This window comes from Mastigoproctus giganteus, chromosome 13 (genome assembly GCF_048544385.1).
Source record: "Mastigoproctus giganteus isolate SK-2022 chromosome 13, ASM4854438v1, whole genome shotgun sequence".
NCBI lineage: Eukaryota > Metazoa > Arthropoda > Arachnida > Uropygi > Thelyphonidae > Mastigoproctus > Mastigoproctus giganteus.
This window is the reverse complement of record NC_143587.1, coordinates 135,864,308-135,887,115: the sequence shown is the minus strand read 5'-3', so window position 1 is coordinate 135,887,115 and position 22,808 is coordinate 135,864,308. Positions and strand designations below refer to the sequence as shown.

At 37.7% G+C, this 22,808-nt stretch overlaps 1 protein-coding gene across 1 annotated transcript in view; it reads right to left on the bottom strand.

Moving 5' to 3' along the window:
- Nucleotides 1–22,808, bottom strand: part of LOC150076462 (protein disulfide-isomerase-like) — a 249,734-nt gene that overhangs the window by 136,682 nt on the left and 90,244 nt on the right. Inside the window, exon 4 of the mRNA XM_090387796.1 lies at nt 15,993–16,097. Coding sequence (XP_090243922.1) covers nt 15,993–16,097 — 105 coding nt within the window. The remainder of the gene's footprint in view (nt 1–15,992; nt 16,098–22,808) is intronic.

Genomic DNA, 22,808 nt, shown 5'->3' with positions numbered 1-22,808 from the left:
CTCCAGTGGAGAAGAAACTATCACCAAGTTGTTCTGAGATGCACCATGTACTTTGAAGGGTTGTTCATGAGAAAATGATCGAGTGTTGACTATGTGGGTAGGATTGTCTGGTATCCTGGTAAGTAAATGAATGTGTGTGATAAGTAATTGCAAAAGTAATTGCATGAGGTCATAAGTAATTGCAAAAGCCTCAGCATATCGACCAGCTGGGTCCATGTGACTAGAAAATGGAAGCCACCTTGAGTTGTGAATATTCAAATCAACGGAGGAAAATTACCTCACTATTAGAAAAGTTGGATTGAACTTTCAAAGAGTTCCAAGTGATTAGTGGAACTGGAAGCTGAATAGAGGCGACAGATGAATTTGGCCAAATGGTGCACAGAGATTTTAAGCCAGGGAAGATCAAAAAGACAGTGCAATCTACTAAGTTTCTGACAGAGCATATCAGAGGACATGTGCACAAATACCACCTTTGATGTGAAAGGAATTGTACAGTGAATAATTAAACAACTGAAATGAGCAGTGGTTGAATCAACTGATAATTGGATTCTGTTAGAAAAAGTATGTGGGGCCTGGCAGATTGTACGTTGAAATGGACATCATTGAAATTGGAATTGAGAAGACCACGTATATTTGTGAAATAAATGAGGAAGTGTTCAGGAGGTTTAGATCTTTTCGCAAATAAGTTTGTTCTATTTTTCCATACAGTTTGTCCCACTGACTATTCATGATATATTCAGTAGGAAGAAAAGGTAAGGAGCACACGTATGAAGTAATGAAATTTTTGGATATGGCATAATACACATGGCAAGAATATATCTATTTCCTTGACATAATGTGGCTTCGATACACTCTACTCAGACTCTCTCTCCAGTCATTATCTGGCAGAGTAGCGGCAGTGAGATTACACTAGCTAATCTGGAAGCCTCCTAGAAAGTTACCAATAGGTTCAGCCCAATGGAATATCTAGCAGCTGGCCTGCAAACACCATTATGGGCATTGTGGTGAGATCCACCACAATGCCCATAATAACCTCAAAAGACATCAATCAATTATGTGATGGAAGAGATGGGGGTGAGTATGCTGGAACACTTTCCTCGGGAGATTAAACATGGGTTCTAGCATTTTTCTCCCTTGGGGGGGGGGATAATGGAATCCATGTTGATGAGAGTTACCTACCACCTAATATTGCCTGGTAACACAGAGGGGAGGCATTCCACTTTGTGGGATGGATGCCACAACTCAACCCCTGCTTACATTGGTTCGCACCTGGATAGTCACCTCCAGTATTCTAGGTGCCATATTTCAGGACTTGCACATGGGGTTATAACAAGGGTTACTAAGTCTGACCATTTTGAATTTTCAAGCAGAGGATTTGGTTGTCACAGAACAACCAGACCTTGCCAAAATTTGGTCCACTTGACTTAAGTGTCACCCAAATATCATTTCCATCAGCGTTTTAGACTCCCAGGTAGCAAAGCTCAGCTTGTCATACCTGAGAGGATATCTGTGACAGTCTCGAGAACAGACTTCTTGGGCAATTTCGAGTGCGACTTATAGAGACAGAGAAAGAAAATTCTGGATACTCTCTACCAACTATGGCAAACCAGATGGGATGAGACTACCAAGGAGAAGCTCACTAGGAGGTTCTTTCCTCAGGTAACCCTAGTTTCTCCCCCCCCCCCAAGTACGCCCTTGGTCTCTATGCAACCTTCTTGCTTACAGAGCATGGTTCCCTGAATGAAAAAAAATGTGTCAACTAGAACCCACCGAGAATTCAAAATTGTACCTATGGAGCAGATGAGGATCGGGCGCAAGTTCTATATGACTGTCCCGACCACTACTCACACAGGTGTGTACTCGTGTCAAAGATAGGATCAATAAATTGTGAAGATGAACATTTACTCATCTCTGATGAAACACACTATATGACATTTCTGAAAAGATCTAAATCAAGGAGAAGTAGACAAGTTATGACCACCCCACACTGTAACATCCCCCAATTAGATAATCCGGTTAACCTGGAGCACAACAATTCCCAATATAGACAAACCTAAATACGATTGGCCTGTCAGAATAGGTTTTCCAAACAGACAGACTATCCATGATTTCAATTGTATATATGCTAAAAGTAATATGTACATTCATGAAAATCATTAGGTGCAATGTTTACATGAGTGTAAGTTTGCTCTGGCTGTACTCCAGTGAACTTGGCTATGGGCATAGATTTGTATGTATAAGTAGTGGATGCCAATTAGTATGTACTGAAAGTTTATGCTAGGCTGTAAGCTCTCACTCTTGTCCAAGTTTCCGGACATGAGTGAGAGCCTGTTTTCACAGTGTTTTACACCAGTAAGAATGTAAATCCCCCACTGCACAATTACCCCCAGGTCTTTTTCACTTTCCTGAGTGTATTACCACACAGTTGGTATGTTTCTCTTGGGTTATTGTTATCCATATTCAATGTACTTGTCAATGTTAAACTTCAGTTGCCACTTCTCAGCCCATTTTCCCAACTTATCTAGATCTGGTTGGAGTAGCATACTGTCTTTACTGTCGTTAACAACTCTGCCAAACTTTGTATCATCCACAAACAGACATTAAACCTGATATACCTTGATCAAAATCATTGATAAATTTACAAAACAACAATGGGCGAAACACCAAACCCTGAAAACACCACTAATAACATTTGTCCACAAATAACAGTGTCCATTGATTACCACTCTCTGCCGTCTCCCACTCAACCATCTCTTTATCCAATGTAGCAACTTACCTTTAATGCCACACCTCACCAATTTGTACAGCAGTCTTCTATGCGCAATAGTATGAAAAGTTTTCCTGAAATCCAAGTATATGATTTACCCCAGGGGCTCACATCTGGTGAGTATGGGCTTGGCACACCTAGGGTCCTGAGCTGGATATCATCATTCTTCTCTCTCTTGGTGATTCCCTTCTACTTCTGACTCTTTCTCTCTCTCTCTTTTTGGCTGGTGCAGCATAATCCTCAGGCTTCCTTGCACTGTATGGCTAATAATAATAATAATAATAATAATAATAACAAACTTATTTTTGGCATTCAGTTCCTTTGTGACCATATCATAGTAAGCAATAAAATTGGTCAGACAAGATTTCCATTTAAGAAACCCATTCTGTGTCTTAACTATTACTGCAGTCTTGTCTAGATGATCCTGCAATGCTTCTTTAACCAGTGATTCCATTATTTTCCCCGGAACACAAGTTAAAATAACAAGTCTGTATTACTTGTGTCACCTTTTGAACCCCCCTTTGTGAATTGGTGATACATTTGCACACCTCTAGTCCATGGGGACCTTGCCTGAGTCCAAGGAAGCTCTCATAATTATGGCTAAAGATTTGCTTACTTCCTCAGCTGCTTCCTTTAATATAACTGGATAGATACCGTCCACCACAGGTGCCTTCCTTATGTTTAACTTCAACAATTTCTCCTCCACTTTGCTCTCAGTTATCTCACTGTTAACATTCGATAAACTTTTGGCACTCCGCTCATTGAATAACTCCTCGTATGTGAATGTAGATGCAAAATACTCATTCAGTTTATCAGCTACCTGAGCATGATCATCAATAGTCAACCCATCTATGTTAAATGGTCCAATCTGATTCATCCGTTTCCTTCTAGAGCATAGGTTCCCAAAGTGGGCGCTGAAGCCTTCTAGGGGGGGCGATAGTGGGTTCAGAAGCAATTGGGGGGGGGCATTCAGGCGGTCTAGGGGTCAGTGGCTCCTTATCCGTATTTTTATCTCCTCGGGTCCAGTGGACCCAGTTCAAAGGTCAACTAATAAATTCTATAATTTTTACTCTATGGACACAGCTGAAATTCGCTATAGGTGAAGCCAGAACTGTTTTCTTCGATTTTCCCACTTCAATTTTCGGAACCTTCTATTGAATTTCATGCATGTGAAATTTTTGACCTCAAGTGTATTTTTTTTAGGCCCTTTTCTGTTATTTTTCTAAACCCACACTTATTAGCTTAGGGTCTTTGAAACGCGACAACGCGAGCTACTGTGAGAGTTGACATAAGAAGCAATAAAGCAAAACAGTAGCAACAACTGTTTTTGAAAGCGAACAGATCGCATTTCCTTTCTTCAACGTGTATTGCTCCTACGAACAGAAAATCAGGGAAATTCATCTTTTAGAAACGAGAAAAACTGGTGTAAAACTGATAACACTGCAATGTGCATTTGATAAAAAAAAAAAAAAAAAAAAAGTTTGCTTTATTGTAATTGTTTTTAGTTAATAATATCGGAACAGCAGTTTCCTGGGTTTGATCTTCTAACGAAATTTCGAGAAAATTTCTATTTGTAGTGCGTTATAAACTTTGAAAACTGGTGCATCAAAGGAAAGAAAAAAAATCATCCGCTATGAATAACGGATTGTTTCTTGAAATGTGTATTCTTCACAAAACTGCAATATTTTCTAACAGTACAAAGCTAACAAAACTAACGGCTGCTCAAAAAGTATTCTTAGAAGATATTTGTATTCTCTCTCTCTATTTCGGGATCTCTGACCGTGTGGTCATCCTGGAGTATAAACAGAAAATTTGTTAGTTGGAATGCTGCCCACCAATGGCACCAATTATCAACTCTTTTACTGTCCTAATTTTCAATATGTGCAGATAACCGCCTTGGGCAAAAGGGAGAATCTATATTTAATACCACGAATAAGTTTTTTCAAGAAAAAGACATTCCTATTCGTAATATTTTGTCTGCTGCTACTGATGGTGCTCCAGCAATGACAGGGCGCCACAAGGGTTTCATAGCGCATTTGAAACAAGCAGTACCAAATGTACTCGCTATACATTGTGTTCTTCATCGTCAACATTTGGTTGCGAAGAATTTAAGTGAATGCCTGCATACGTTGCTCCATTACGTTATTAGAGCAGCCAACAAGATTAGAAGCAATTCATTGAGTGACAGATTGTTTAGCCAACTTTGTAGTGAAAACGATTGAAGATTTCAATCGTTTGCTGGTTCACACAGAAGTTCGTTGGCTTTCAAAAGGTATTTGTCTGAATCGATTTTTCAATTTGTTTGATTCAGTACTACAGTTCCTAGAAAACAGAGATGACGGATTGCAGGCCAACCTGATTACATCCAAAAATGACATCGCTTATTTGACAAACCTCTATAAAATATTTAATGAAGTCAATCTGCAATTATGAGGTGATGAATGGAATTTAATTGAAATAAAAAACTTTACTGCCGCTTTTGTGGGAAAACTTCTTCCGTTCAAGCGGAATCTAGGCCGAGGGGAATATAGCCACTTTTCAAATTTATTAGCAGTGTCTTTAAAAAAGGAAGATTTACTTACATACTGCCAATGCTTGTAGGTTCTCCATGCTGATTTTAATGAGCGATTCAAGGATATTCTAAACATGAATATACCAAATTGGGTTCTAGATCCTTTCTCACATGTAAACACAGCAGGACCATCAAATTTAGAAGAGGAACTCATAGAACTCACAACAAATTAAGAACTAAAAATAAAATTCAAAAGTGGATACCCTGGATTATGGGAAATAGTGCAGAAATTTTTAATTGCATTTCCATCTTCTTATTTGGCTGAGCGTGGGTTTAGTGCTGTAGCGAATTTACTATCTAAGAAAAGGAACCGATTGCATATAACTGAGCGTGGCAATTTACGACGGTTTTTAACGAAAGTTGAACCCGATATTAACAAACTTTTAAAAATGCATCAGGCTCATCTAAATTTGTTATTTTTTCTTTGAAAGTTCGAAATAAACAATTTTCTAAACATTTGATGGTGTTTTAATTATTACAATAACATTCTTACTAATGCATTTGTCTCTTAATATGTATTCCGAATTTTCATATTTAAACCATTGTATGAAACTGTGCATAATGTTATTCGAGCATACACTTTGCAATCTTTACATATGGGCTATGTTTCATCAAAATCTGAATAGCAATAACTGTGTTCAAGATGAAACACATATTGGTTGTGTTCAAGATGAAGCACACACTTTTTCAATAATTTAACGGCATAAGCAGTAATGCATCATTAGTTGCTATTTACATCGAAAATATCAAACGGCTTGAACGCAGAAAACTATTACAATGGGGGCCGTTACAAAATTTGTCTTGCAAAGTGGGCAGTGGCCCGAAAAAGTTTGGGAACCTATGTTCTAGCGTTTACATAAGTAAAGAACTCTCTGCTGTTTTTCTTTGCATCCTTTGCCAAAGATTTCTTGTAATCTGCCTTTGCCTGCCTAACCTCTTTTGTGACTCGATTACAAACTAGTTTATATCTGCCATAGGCTTCTGTGTCACCTGATATTTTATATGCATCCAATACATTCTTCTTCTCTGCCACGATCCTCATTAATTCATCTGACATTCATTTAGGCATAAACCTTGAACAGTATTTCTTAGTTGGAATGAAAAGCCTAGTAGCCTCCAAAATTAAGTCCTTGAAGGGTTCCTATTTAGAATTAAACGTTGGTAACATCATCAGTTGATTCCACCGTACAGAAATTAAAAACTGTCTGAGACCTCTGTAGTCACCGTTACGAAAGCAAAAGCCTTTCCCTTTAGCCTTGATGGTAGTTTTATCTTTAAGTAATTCCCACATCAATACATTGAAATCACTGTCACCCAGTGGTTCCTTTATCTGCAAATTCTTAATGCATGAATAATCACTGCTGATAATGAGATAAAGCGAATTACTTTCTCTGATCGCCTCTTGAACATGTTGCTGTAGAAAACATGTCATCCAATAAATTCACAATAGTCTTGCTAGTGTGTGGGTGACCAACCCACAAATTCCAGTTAATATTTGGAAAGTTAAAATTCAAACATAAGACATTCTGATTTACTGGCCCACTACTTCTCTGCATAATTGCTCATTATACTCATCAGATTCGTTAGTCCTATAACACACCTACTCTCATTTTTCCTTTCCCAGTGCTTATGTCACACCAAACAGACTCAACACTGCATTGTACACCAAAATCAATAAGATGCACTTCCTTAGATTTTGTGTGTTTCTTAACTAACAGCATAACCCCTTCTCCCTTCCTGTACACATTGTACTCTCCAAATTCCGATTCTGCACTGCTTATATCTGTGTGACACCACGTCTCTGATATCCCAACAATATCTGCCTTTGATGTCTTGACTAGCACTTCAAGCTCATCAAATTTATTCACTATACTTCTGGAATTGGTGTACATGCAAGTATACATGCATCTGTTCCTACTCTTAGCTACCCTAACACAGCCCATATATTTACTTGTTCCACTATGACTTCTGCAAGTCCTGAAAATCTCCAGCACCTTACTTTCCAGGCTGCTTGCTCGTTCTAATAGAAGCAGTCCACGAATCACTTTTGCCTCTGCCTGCAGCCACTGTTAACTTTTTAGTCTGTGTATCTCCCCCCACCAAGCTAGCAGTTTTCCAACCAAACTAACACAATAAATATTCTTGCACCCTTTCTATTTAAATGTATGCCATCCCTGTAGAATCAGTCTACTATCAATAAGCATAGACCAGGCTGATAAAAATTCTACCCCTTGAGCCTTGCACAGTCTCTCCGGGGCTGAATTGCAGACACTTTCACATTCAACCCTAACTCGTGAATTTTTTTTCAACATTCACCGGTACTTGAGTAAATCTCCAGATCTCTTACTCTTAATGTCATTAGTTCCAACGTGTACAACGACAACTTCACGCTTTGTGCCCTTAAAAGATGATATCTGCTCTACAACGTCATCAACTTTTGTGCCTGGCAGCCACCCTGGTCCTGTTCCACCTATCCTTGCATAGCATATTCCCCGTCTCCCAGACAAGAGTCGCCACAACAATAACTAGTTCATTTGGGACCAGCACATTCTGACTTGGAGATTGCCTCTGTTTTGCCTGACGCACAGGAGTGAGCTCTGTTGTTATGCTGGGCAGCTGAGAGCTTGATAGGTCCCTCATATTAATTTCTTCAAGGACATTTACCCTACACCTCAAGCTCTCACAGATGACCATCAGAACACTGAGTTGACGTCTAATTTCTTGGCACACACAATCCTCCTTGGCCAGATCATGTCCTGTTTTAGAAAGGTTGGTGAACATTTCACATGTTGCACATTTTTTGAGACTGAGAATCGCCCCCTTCGTTTTTCCTCCAAGTAACAGCACTCTCGCTAGTCTGATCTTTGCTTCGCAGCTCTAGTTTTCCATTGATTTCCATTTAATTACAATTTAATTAACAATGAATTTTAATACGATTAATATTATTTTTGATTAATTGATAATACTATAATAAGCTAACAGGTTCCTAATACAGTGCTTTGTATTACACTATCTAGTTTTACTTTATAACTTATGCTATCAATTCGAGATATATATATATATATATACACACACATCAAGCTATTTCTTATCGGCCCTGGAAAGATCGTGCAAGGCTCAAGGGACAGAATTTTTTTTCAGCCTGGTCTGTACTTGTTAACAGGAGAGACTGCTTCTACAGGGATGGGATACATTTAAATAGAAAAGGTGCAAGGTTATTTGCTGATGCTATCGAGGCAGTGTTAAGTGGGTCGGAAAACTGCTAGCTTGGGGGGGATACAAGGACTAATAGATTAACAGTAGCCACTGGCAGAAGTGAAAGTGATTCTTGCACTTCTATTGGAATGAGCAGAAGCCTGGAAAACAAGATGCAGAATATTTCAGAGACTGCTGGGAGTCACTGCGGTATACAAGTAAACACATGGGTTGTGTTAGGGTAGCTAAGAATAGGAACAGGTGTACCAATGCTAGGAGTTTGGTAAATAAATTTGATGAATTTGAGGTATTGCTTAAAACATCAAAGGCAGATATTGTTGGGATATAAGAGACGTGGTGTCACACAGATATAAGGAATGCAGAACTGGAATTTTGGGAGTAGAACGTGTACAGAAAGGATAGACAGGATAGGAAGGGAGGAGGGGTCATGCTATTAGTTAAGAAACACAAAATTCAAGGAAGTGAAGCCAGTTGACATCACTGAACAGTGCAGTGTCGAGTCAGTTTGGTGTGACAAGCATTGGGAGATCAAAATTGAGAGTAGGAGTGTGCTATAGGCCTAATCACTCTTATGTATAAGAAACTGTACAGGGAAATAGAGTGGGCCAGTAAATCAGAGTCTTATAATGAGGGATTTTAATTTTCCAGATATTGACTGGAATTTGTGGGTTGGTCACTCACACACTAGCAAGGCTTTTGTGGATTTATTGGATGATTGTTTTCTACATCAGCATGTTCAGGAGGCAACTAGAGGGAGTAATACTCTTGATCTGATTATCAGTAGTGATTCTTCATGCATTAAGAATCGGCAGATAAAGGAACCACTAGGTGGCAGTGATCACAGTGTACTGAAGTGGGATTTACTCAAAGAGGTAACTACAATCAGGGGTAAAGGGAAGGGTTTTTGCTTTCATAAAGGCAACTACGATGGTCTGAGACAGTATTTAAATTCTATACAGTGGGAGCAACTGATGATGTTACCAACAGCAAATTCAAAATGGGAAGCATTCAAAGAACTTATCTTGGAAGCTACTAGGCGTTACATACTAACTAAGAAATATTGTTCAAGGTTTAGGCCTTTTTGGATGTCAGATGAACTAATGAGACATATGGCAGAGAAGAAAAATGTATGGGATACATATAAATTAATATGTGACACAGAAGCCTATGATAGATACAAGCTGATCTGTAACCAAGCTACAAAGGAGGTTAGGCAGGCAAAGGCAGATTACGAGAAATCTTTGACAAAGGATGCAAAGAAAAACAGCAATGAGTTCTTTACTTATGTAAACTCTAGAAGGAAGGGGATGAATCAGATTGGTCCACTTGATATCGATGGTTCAACTGTTGATGATCCTGCTCAGGTAGCTAACAAACTAAATGAATATTTTGCATCGACATTCACACATGAGAATAAACACAAGATAGGCACCTGGGATGGATGGGATCTATCCAGTTATATTAAAGGAGGCAGCAAAGGAAGTAAGCAAACCCTTAGCCATAATTATGAGAGCTTTCTTGGACTCAGGGGAGGCACTCTTAAACTGGAGATGTGCAAATGTGACCCCAATTCACAAAGGAGGATCAAAGGCTGACACAAGTAATTATAGACCTGTGAGTTTAACTTCTGTTCCGGGAAAATGAATGGAGGCACTGGCTAAAGAGGCACTGCAGGATCATCTAGACAAGACTTCGGTTATAGCTCGGACACAGCATGGTTTTGTTAAGCGAAAGTCTTGCCCGACCAATTAGATTGGATACTATGATGCAGTCACAAAAGAACTGGATGCAGGGAATAACTTTGATATTATATATTTGGATCTTAGAAAGGCTTTTAATACTGTTGTACATGGAAGACTGCTGCACAAATTGGAGCAGTGTGGCATTGGAGGCAAATTGCTGCTATGGATAAAGGGACGGCTGAGTGGGAGATGACAGATGGTAATCACTCTGTCTTCTCCATCATGGACTAATGTTATTAGTGGAGTCCCTCAGGGTTCAGTGTTGGGTCCATTATTGTTTTCTGTATTTATAAATGATATTGATGATGGTATATCAAGTTTAATGTCCAAGTCTGCAGACAATACAAAGGTTGGGAGGGGTTGTTAAGGACACTACTGATGCTATGCTGCTGCAACAGGATCTGCAAAGGTTGAACAGATGGGCTGAGAGGTGGCAAATGAAGTTTAACATTGACAAATGTAAAGTACTTCATATGGGGAAACAGCAACCCCAGAGCAACGTATCAACTCTGTGGTACTACACTGACAGTAGTAGAGAATGAAAAGGACCACGGGGGTAATTGTGCAGGCAGATATGAAGTTCTCTGAGCAGTGCAGATGGGCTGCAAGAGTAGCTCATGGTGTCTTGTCAATGATATACAGGAATTTTTCTAGCAGGGATAAGGAGGTGATTACTCCCTTGTATAAGGCGATGGTCAGGCCACACCTTGAGTACTGCATACAGGTCTGGAGGCCTCATTTCAAGAAGGATGTAGAGGTGCTGGAACAGAGAAGGGCAACAAGATTAGTGAATGGAACAAAGGGTTGCTCTTACGAAGAAAGGCTTAAGTTTTGCAAATTACAATGTCTGGAGACTAGGCACTGCCTTGGTGATCTGATAGAGGTGTATAAACCCTCGAATGGTTTGAGCATGCTCAATGCCAATGGGATTCTTCCTCTTGCTCAGAATAATCACCTGAGAAGGCATAAATTCAGATTGAGGAAAGAATGATGTATGATAGATGTGAGGAAATTTGCCTTTAGCCAGTGGGTAGTTGGTTGGTGGAAGAGACTTCCATCACATGTTGTGGAAGTTGATAGCCTAAATAAATTTAAGGGTCAGCTGGACAGGTATTTCGAACCAAAGGTGAAATGGAAGTGTTTTTTTTTCTTTTTTTTCCCCCCGGCTGATGCTGCATAAGCTCGCTTTCTTGCATCATATGTGTCTACTAATGCTAAGGCTAAACCTATAAAAAATAAAAATTGGCTAAGAACTTGGAATGACGAATTGGAACAAACAACCAATGAGAAAAAAAGACCTATAAACTGCTCCTACAAAGTAAAGACCTAAATCTACACAAAATATAAAAAGCTTAGAGCAGAAGTTAGAAAACTAACCAGAAGAATCCAACGAGATGACTGGGATAAATTTGTTAAATCTTTAAAATGTGATATCACGGGCCCACAGAGAAAAGGTTTTAATTTTTAAGAAATTACAACTAGACACAAATGATCAAATAAAAACCAACTCCATCTCCCAAGCAGAATCACTATTCCAACTATGGTATAATCCAGGTACTAGGGAATTGGAAGATGAATCTGTGGTAACCAAAGATGAAGAAAATATAACAATGGAAGAACTAGAGTTAATATTACAAAAATAAAAAAAACGAAAAAGCCCAGGCATAGACAATTTGAATGTAGAACTATTTAAATATGGGGGACCTTAATAAAAAATGCACTACTAAAATTATTTATCATATGGCATAAGCAACAGATACTCAAAGACTTGAAAATAGGAATAGTAATCAATTAAGATTACTTAATTGATTACTATTCCACACAAAAAAGGCTCCAGAAATAACCCTAACAACTACAGAGGGATAACACTGTTGTCAACTGCTGGAGAGCTATACTCTAATATACTAAAGAATAAACTTAATAAATACAGTGAAAAATTCTTAGAAGAAGAACAATGTGGATTCAGAAAAGGTTGAAGCACAATAGATGCCATTTTCTCACTACAACAAATTTTGGAGAAAAGAAGAGAATTCAATCTACGAACATTTCTGCTGTTTATTGATTATAAAAAAGCATATGACAATGTAAACTGGAAAAACTGGCAGATTCTATGTGAAGAAAATATCCCAACCCAACTCTGGAAAGCGATTCAAAGCCTATATAAAAACTCAAGTCTGTATAAAATATTCTAATGGCCAACTATCAGACCCAATGAACACCAATAAAGGAGTCAAACAAGGATGTGGACCATCGCCAAATTTATTTAATATCTACATCAATAAAATTCTTAAAGAATGGAAACAAACAATAACAACGGAATACAGTTGAACAACAGGAATAAAATCCAAACTATATTATATGCTGATGATCAAGTTATAATTGCAAAATCCGAAGATGCACTACAGATACCAGCAAATGAACTTAATAAAATAGGTAAAAAGTACGAGATGAAAATCTCCACCTCAAAAACAAAATCAATGGGATTATGTGGAAAAAATATACAAAGAGTCAAAATTATTATTGATGATAAAATAATAGAATAACTATCTGACTTCACCTATTTGGGAAATTTAATCTCAAATGAAGGAAAAGACACACACTAAACTACAAAAATATAATAAAATGAATGGAACGATTAAATGCCACTTTGGAAAACAAATAAATGAAACAAAATTACGACTGCACAACATCACTTCAAAACCAGCTCTCTTCTACAGCTGTGAGACTTGGGTCATAAATAAGAAAGATGCACACAAACTAGAAGCGGCACAAATGAGATTTTTAAGACCATCATTAGGCTTTACAAGACTAGACCACCAAAGAAATTTAGATATCCGTGAGAAATTAAAAGTAGATAACATAGTAAATGACATAAAACGGTATCAGGAAAAATGGATCAGCCACACAGAAAGAATGAACCCAGACCGGATCCCAAAATTAGCCTTTAACTACAAACCCACAGGCAAGAGAGATGTTGGTTGACCAAGACAACGATGGTGAGATGAAGACCACCTCCAAGAGCTACAAAACGGAACAGGTCTTAAAAGACCTAAGCCGGACCAAGTTCATGATGATGATAACTAATTTATTAATGTTATTGATCATGGTATTTAATTAAAATTACCATCAACAATATCTAATATGTTGAGTGAAAGGCATGTATACATTCTTTGAACTTTGGCTGTAAGATTCATGATCAGGGCAAAACTTGCCATCCGCATATACACTGTATTACCTACACCACAAATCTGAGGTTACAGTTAACCAGTGGAATATATTTTAAAATTATGTTCCACTGGTTAGCTACATCAAAAGTATACCATTTGCTGCTCCTGTGGTACGGCAAGACCCTAGCAACCATATTAATAAAACTGTTATTTCTGCAATATCTGGTATCTAATAAAAGCAAATACAGTATTAAATAACCTATCATATCATCTGCAATAAGGCTTGTTCCGCATAACTAAGACCTGCTGATATCAGGTCCCCTGAACCATGGGACAAAGGATGCAGTGATGAATATAGTGAGGTTTCTTAATTGCAGACTTTGCTGGACCAGACACTTAAACTGATTTGGACTACTAACCAGAAAATTATAATGTACTGTGCTCACTTAAGCAAGAAGAGTCTAATGACTTAATTTGCAATTTAAACTTATCTAAAGATAAAGCAAAATTCCTTGGTTTGAGGTTGCAACAGTGGAAGTTACTTGAAGCAGAAATTAAAAATACAGTATATCAAAAATGCCACAAATGTTTTCAAAATATTTTGCTATGGAAGACTGAGTATTGAACACAGTTGAAATGTATTTACTAAGGCCTCAAAATTAAGCTTAAAATCACTTTTCTGCCCAATAGACATGTATTCTCACCAGTTCCTCTACTTCATGTGGTTGGCTTGATTGCTTGGAATATGTGATGATCTTAAAGTAACTGGATTACTCACTGGTCTACAGGGAGTTTTCACAAAATAGTGTTTTTTATGTTTGTGGACCAGGTCATGAAACAGGAAAACATTATGTTGCGCAACAGCAGGAAAAGGAGGAATTTTTACTAACAGGGAGAAGTAAAATAAAATATTCCACTGGGTGAACCAAAAAAAGGTTCTTCCACATTTGCATATAAAAACACAGATTAATGAAGAATTTTGTTAAGTCTTGAATAAAGAAGCATTCTGCTACCTAAGAAGTGTTTCCCAACTTAAAAGTGCAAAATTGAAAGAAGTACAATTTACTGGACCTCAAAATAAGGATGCTCCTCAAAGATGATGTATTTGAAAAAAATAAAAAAAAAAAAAAAAGCTACAGGATAGTGAACTAGCAGCATGGAAATAATTTAATGCAGTTGTGCATGGATTTCTTGAAAGAAGGAAAGAAGGTAATTATGAATTTCTGGTGTTAACTTCATTGCAAATAAATGGGAAGATTTAATCAAAACAACATATCCACAATGGAAAACTGGTACCAAGAACTCAGGATACTGCCGTGATGGCAGATTATGGTTAGCTCCTTAAAAGGGAAAGCAAAATGGACTACACGAAAATAGGCATAATTTTCACATTTTTTGAATTAGCAGATTAATTTCCTTTAGAATTTGTAACTTTTGTTTCGGAGGTATGAATTTTTTTTTTTGTTGGCCAGTATAATTAACTGTTACATTTTAACTATACAATTTGCAGGATGGTACCTCCTTCTGTGGTTAAAAAAAAATCTTAATCAATATTAATATAATAGTGGTGTACATCTTCCTCCTAGAAAATGAATGTTCACAGGTAGATTGGTATACAGAAAAAAAAAAAAAAAATCACAACACAATAATAATATAAGTCGTTACACCTGTTTCTAAAAAATAAACGAAACTGTAAGCAGAAGTCCAGGATCAAGAAGATTCTGATCAATCATACCCTGTCTGTCAATGATACTTCAGCAAAAGGTGTGATTCACACCGTTTGCTTCCCTTCAGGAATTTTTATCTGAAGGGAAGAGAATCAATGGTGCATTCTAAGTATGCTTCAAAGACTATTGAAGTGCATTTTCTGGGTGAGGCAGCAATTTTGAGAGAAATGCTGCTGGTTCTTGTTCCATGACAATGCCCCTGCCCAGCCCGCACTTGTTGTAAAGACTTTCCCAAGGTGAAAACTTCCCTCAAAGGAAAAAGATTTTAGAATGTTGAGGACGTAAAGAAAAACATAAGTGCTGAATAGAATATCATCTTTTTGGATGCCTTTGGTGACTCTTTTCGGAAACTTTTAGAAGGGTTTAATAAAAATAAAACCATTTTTGAGATCCTTTACTTTGTTTTTTTATTGCATCAGTCCAGGGAACTTTACTGCTACAGCTTATAGGTATCCCACTGATTTTTCTGAACCCACTATGATTTAGTTGTCCTTTTTAAATTGTCAGTTACTCAATTCCTATTCTTTTTTCCAGGGATTTGGATGTCATGGTTTTTACTAAAATAATTATAAATATAATTTCAAATGCTGATAAAATTTGACATTACCACAAACTCATGGAGGGGGAAGGGAACCACCTATAGCATTTTAAATGCAGACATTTTCTATTAAAAAAAAAAAACACAACAGCAGCAAGTAGCAACTAATTCGGTTTACATTTATTGATTTACTTCCACACTACACTGCAATTTAATTAATACCATTTCTACATTGCACACTCAATTGCTATTATATAACTTACATCATGATTGAAGTCCACAACAAGAGGTAAGCTATTGGTTTTTATAAATGACTTTAGTTTCTCAGGTTCCACTTGTTCTTCAAATTTGTTCTGGCCTTCATCAAACTAGAGGGGGAAGAGGGAGGGAACTGTACACTTTCAAAGGTAACACAAACAAGTTCAAGATACAAAATATGCACATATTATATTCAGTTAAAAGTATCTACATCTTTTAGCTAAAGTTTAATCATACTCATACCACCAGAGCAATGTAGTTACCAATTATAACCAATGATTAATTCTGGTTTAGAGCTTGTGACTGGGTGATGCATCCTACGATATTCCAAATGAATATATTATAAAATAATGCATAATATAAAACAATGCATTCTAAATAAAATTATATAAATTAATAAGTTATAAAAATTTGAATATATCTCACACATTGTTATTGCCTGAAAAAATATGAATGTATAGGTTCAGATAGACGGGTAAAACAAAGTGTTCATTACTAAAGAGTTTGTAAAATAATAAGAGGAGTTTACCTCAATATAGTACGTAGAACACTTCCGTATAATACTCTCCAGAAATTAAAATGAAAAAATCGAAAACTTGCATTAGAGTAAAAAATAAATAATTAAAAACCAATTTAACACAATTCAAATCAATTTAACACAATTAAAAATCATAAGAATCTAACAAATATTCAAAACAAATATTGGGATACTGTAACCCCTTCATAGTTTAAAAAATGAATTAGATAGTATGAATCAGAGCTGTAATACTCAATACATCCTACATTGCTATTAATATTTGTAAAATAATAAGAGGAGTTTACCTCAATATAGTACATAGAACACTTCCATATGATACTCTCCAGAAATTAAAACAAAAAAAATCGAAAACTTACATTAGAGTAAAAAATAAATAATTAAAAACCTATTTAACACAATTAAAAATGATTTAACGCAATTAAAAAGAATCTAACGAAAAAAATGTAGAACGTATTGAGTATTACAGCTCTGATTCATACTATCTAATTACTAAAGAGTACATTCAATTAAAATGTGCTGAAATGTTCAAATACTGTCACAAAATCTACACATACGATGATCATCACCCCTTAGCAGATAGGAATGTGTCAAGTGAGAATGTTCTATATGGAGCCAAACAAGGACAACTTCCCCCAATGAATCCTGCACTGACTAGAGTGCTAATGCATAATTAGCATTAATTGAGGCATACGATGAAAAAAACAAGCTTATATAGCATAAACCAAAAAAAAAAACAAAAAAAACTAACTTCCCATTTTACCCATCCAGTCACTCCAAATGTTTGTCTAGTTCAGCCATAAATTTATTTAAGCTATCAACTACCCACTGGCTAAAGGCAAACTTCCACACACATCTATTCTACAAAATGTCTTTCCTCAATTTGAATCTATGCCCCCTCAGGTTCTCAGTCTGAGCAAGCAGAAGTATCTCATCAGCATTGAGTATGCTCAAGCTATTCAAGGCCTTATACACTGCAATCAGATCACCTCGCATGTGCCTAGTCTCCAGATGCTGCAACTTGCAGAACTTAAGCCTTTGTTCCTCTCACCACTCTTGTTGCCCTTCTCTGTACTCAATCTAGCAACTCTACATCCTACCTAAAATGACACCTCCAGACCTGTGTACAGTACTCAAGGTGTGGCCTGATCATTGCCTTATACAAAGGGATAATCACCAACTTGTCTCTGCTAGAAAAATTCCTATATATCATTGACAAAACTCCATGACCTACTCTGGCAGCCCATCTGCACTGCTCAGAGAACTTCATATCTCACTGCACAATTACCCCCCAGGCCTTTTTCATTCTCCAACTGGCCGAGTGTATTACCACTGAGTTGGTATATTTCTCTTGGGTTACTGCTACCCATATGCAGTAATTTGCATTTGTCAATGTTAAACTTTTAGTATCATTAACAACCCTGCCAACCTTTGTATCCTCTGCAAACTTGGACATTACGTCTGTTGTACCTTCATCAATACCATTGATAAATACAAAAACAACAATGAGCCCAGCACCAAACCCTGGAGGACTCCAATGATAACGTTAGTCCACATAGAGCAGTGTCCATTAATTACCACTCTCTCCACAATCTCCCACTCACCCATTCCTTTATCAATTGCAGTAACTTGCCCTTAATGCCATACTACTCCAATTTGTACAGCAGTCTTTCATGTGCAACAGTATCAAAAGCTTTGCTTAAATCCAAGTATATGATATCAAAATAATTTTTAGCATCTATTTTTTTGTGACCATATCATAGTATCCAAACAAATTGGTCAGACAATGTTGCTGTTGGAGGTTTTACGGCGCAGCGGCAGCTAAAGGTCATTATGCACCAAACAATGGTAGGAGATAAAAGGTATTATGTGAGATTTAAGCATTATATTCTGTCATAGCATTTTATCCTTTTCAGGAAAGTGAAAACTGCATCAATATCAGATTTGTCATCTAATATTTCTTGCAAAATAGGTGTGATTTGGACTGCATGGCTTGATAAGAAGGTGGTTGTAACTACGGTGGTCTGAGACAGTATTTAAATTCTATAAGGTGGGACCAACTGATGATATTACCAACAGCAAATTAAAAATGGGAAGCATTCAAAGAAATCTTGGAAGCTACTAGGCTTACATACCAATTAAGAAATATTGTTCAAGGTTTAGGCCTAAATGGAGGTCAGATGAACTAATGAGACATTATTATTATTAACAGCCATATGGTGCAAGGAAGCCTGAGGCTTATGCTGCACCAAGAAAAAAAAAAGTTCCCGAGTTACCCTGAGAGAGAGAGAGAGAGAGAGAGAGAGAGAGAGAGAGAGAGAGAGAGAGAGAGAGAGAGAGAGAGAGAGAGAGAGAGAGAGAGAGAGAGAGAGAGAGAGAGAGAGAGAGAGAGTCAAAAGTAGAAGGGAATCACCATGAAAGAGAAGAATGATGATATCCAGCTCAGGACCCTGGGTGTGCAAAGCCCATCTCACCAGATGTGAACCCCCGGGGTAAGATGTGGCAGAGAAGAAAAATGCATGTGATACATATAAATTAATGGGTGACATGGAAGCCTATGATAGATATAAGCTGGTCTGTAACCAAGTCACAAAGGAGATTAGGTAGACAAAGGCAGATTATGAGAAATCCTTGGCAAAGGATGCAAAGAAAAACAACAGAGTTCTTTTCCTATGTAAACTCTAAAAGGAACGGAATGAATCAAATTGGTCCACTGGATATTGATGGTTCAACTGTTGCTGATCCTGCTCAGGTGGCTAACAAACTAAATGAGTATTTTGCATCTACATTCAACATGAGGAGTTATTCAGGGAGTGGAATGCCAGAGGTGAGTTAAACTCTGGCAGTGAGCTGGATGATTTTGTAATAACTGAGAGGAAAGTGGAGGAGAAATTGTTGAAGATAAACAAAAAAGGCACCCGGGGTGGACGGGATCTATCCAGTTATATTAAAGGAGGCAGCAAAGGAAGTAAGCAAACCCTTAGCCATAATTATGAGAGCTTCCTTGGACTCAGGGTAGGTACCCATAGACTGGAAATGTGCTAATGTGACCCCAATTCACAAAGGAGGATCAAAGGGCAACACAAGTAATTATAGACCTGTTAGTTTTACTTCTGTTCTAGGAAAATTAATGGAGGCACTGGTTAAAGAAGCACTGCATTATCATCTAGACAAGACTTCAGTTATAGCTCGGACACAGCATGGTTTTGCTAAGGGAAAGCCTTGCCTGACCAATTTGATTTGATACTATGATGTGGTCACAGAGGAACTGGATGCAGGGAGTAACTTTGATATCATATATTTGGATTATAGAAAGGCTTTTGATACTGTTGCACATGGAAGACTGCTGCACCAATTGGAGCAGTGTGGCATTGGAGACAAATTGCTACTATGGATAAATGGATGGTTGAGTGGTAATCAATGGACACTGCTCTTTGTGGACTAATGTTATTAGTGGAGTCCCTCAGGGTTCAGTATTGGGTCCATTGTTGTTTTCTGTATTTATAAATGATATTGATGATGGTATATCAAGCTTAATGTCCAAGTTTGCAGACGATACGAAGGTTGGCAGGGTTGTTAAGGACACTACTGACACTATGCTGCTGCAAGATCTAGAAAAGTTGTGTAGATGGGCTGAGAGGTTGCAAATGAAGTTTAACATTGACAAATGTTAAGTACTGTATATGGGAATAGCAACCCCAGAGTGACGTATCAACCCTGTAGTACTACACTGACAGTGGTAGAGAACGAAAAGGACCTGGGGGTAATTGTGCAGGCAGATATGAAGTTTTCTGAGCAGTGCAGACGGTCTGCAAGAGTAGTTCATAGTGTCTTGTCAATGATATAGAGGAATTTTTCTAGCAGGGATAAGGAGGTGATTATCCCCTTATATAAGGCAATAGTCAGGCCACACCTTGAGTACTGTATACAGGTCTGGAGGCTTCATTTTAAGAAGGATGTAGAGCTGTTGGAACGAGTACAGAGAAGGACAACAAGATTAGTGAATGGAACAAAACGGTTGCTCTTACGAAGAAAGGCTTAAATTTTGCAAATTACTTGAAAATATCTGGAGACTAGGCACCTGCGAGGTGATCTGATTGAGGTGTGTAAAGCCTTGAATGGTTTGAGCACACTCAATGCTGATGGAATTCTTCCTCTTGCTCAGAATAATCATTGAGAGGCATAAATTCAAATTGAGGAAAGACAGATATACGGTAGATGTGCAGAAATTTGCCTTTAGGCAGCGGGTGGTTGGTTGGTGGAATAGACTTCCATCCCCTGTTGTGGAAGTTGATAGCCTAAATAAATTTAAGGCTCAGCTGGACAGGTATTTCGAATGAACGGCGGGGTGAAGTGGAAGTTTTTTTTTTTTTTTTTTTATGGCTGATGCTGCATAAGCTTGCTTTCTTGCATCATATGCCTCTACTAATGCTGATGTGCTTTGTGTCGCCTGATAATTTATATGCATCTCTGGATTTTTCTTCTCTGCCACGAACCCTCATTAATTCATCCAACGTCCATTTAAGCTTGAACCTTGAAGAGTATTTCTTAGTTTGTATGAAAAGCCTAGTAGCCACCATGATTAAGTTCCTGAAGGCTTCCCATTTAGAATTCACCATTAGTAACATCGTCAGTTTACCCCACTCTATAGAATTTAGAAACTGTCTGAGACATCTGTAGTCACCTTTACGAAAACAAAAACCCTTCCCTTTATCCTTGATTGTAGTTACATCTTTAAGTAAATCCCACAGCAGTACACTGTAATCACTGTCACCTAGTAGTTCCTTTATCTGCAAATTCCAAATGCATGCATCATCACTGCTGATAATCAGATCAAGGGTATTACTCCTTCTGGTTGCCCCTTGAACATGTTGCTGTAGAAAACAATTCTCAATAAATCCACAAAAGTCTTGCTAGCATGCAAGTGACCAACCCAGAAGTTCCAGTCAAAATGCCTGGAAAGTTAAAATCCCCATTACAAGACATCCTGATTTACTGGCCCATTCTATTTCTCTGCAAAACTGTTTACTGAACTCATCAGCATCATTAGGCCTATAACATACTCTACTCTCTTTTTCCCTTTCCCAGTCACACAAAACACTCAATATTGCACTGTCCACCCATGTCAACTGGATGCACTTCCTTAGATTTGTGTTTCTTAACTAACAGCATAACCCCTCCTCCCTTTCTACCCTGTCTAATTACAGAATTGATCTGGTTTAGCTTGTTGGTGGTTTGCCCATAGCAAGGCTTTCTGCCATGGGCAAACCAACAACTATTTTCTTTAGTGAAAATAGTTCGTTATGAATTAAATGCTTGCAGTATGTATAGGGCACTAACAAGCAGATGCAATTTTGTGCACTGCTGATTTGTCTGTAGCATCAGTCAAGTCATTGCATATAATACCAATATGGCTAGGGATCCAGCAAAAGTGAATATCGAAGATTAACTGCGAAAGTGAGAGTAGCATTTGCTTTACTCGATACAAAACTGAATAAGGAATTTCTTATTTCGAATAGTCTGTAATAATATGTAACCCCAGGGGGTTCACATCTAGTTAAGTATGGATTTGGTACACCCAGGGTCCCGAGCTGGATATCATCATTCTTCTCTTTCTAGGTGATTCCTTTCTCCCCCCCCCCACTCTCACTCTCTCTCTCTCTCTCTCTCTCTCTCTCGGGTAACTCGGAAATTTTTTTTTTTTGGTTGGTGCAGCACAAGCCTCAGGCTTCCTTGCATCATATGGCTAATAATAATAATAATGTTTAGAGATACAATATATAGCATGCACCTATGGTACTGGTAGCACTTTATATGATCCAAGGCCAGATCAATTCTCGGCAAAAGTGAATATCGAAGATTAACTGCGAAAGTGAGAGTAGCATTTGCTTTACTCGATACAAAACTGAATAAGAATTTCTTATTTCGAATAGTCTGTAATAATATGTAACCCCAGGGGGTTCACATCTAGTTAAGTATGGATTTGGTACACCAGGGTCCCGAGCTGGATATCATCATTCTTCTCTTTCTCAGTCACACAAAACACTCAATATTGCACTGTCCACCCATGTCAACTGGATGCACTTCCTTAGATTTGTGTTTCTTAACTAACAGCATAACCCCTCCTCCCTTTCTACCCTGTCTAATTACAGAATTGATCTGGTTTAGCTTGTTGGTGGTTTGCCCATAGCAAGGCTTTCTTGCCATGGGCAAACCAACAACTATTTTCTTTAGTGAAAATAGTTCGTTATGAATTAAATGCTTGCAGTATGTATAGGGCACTAAC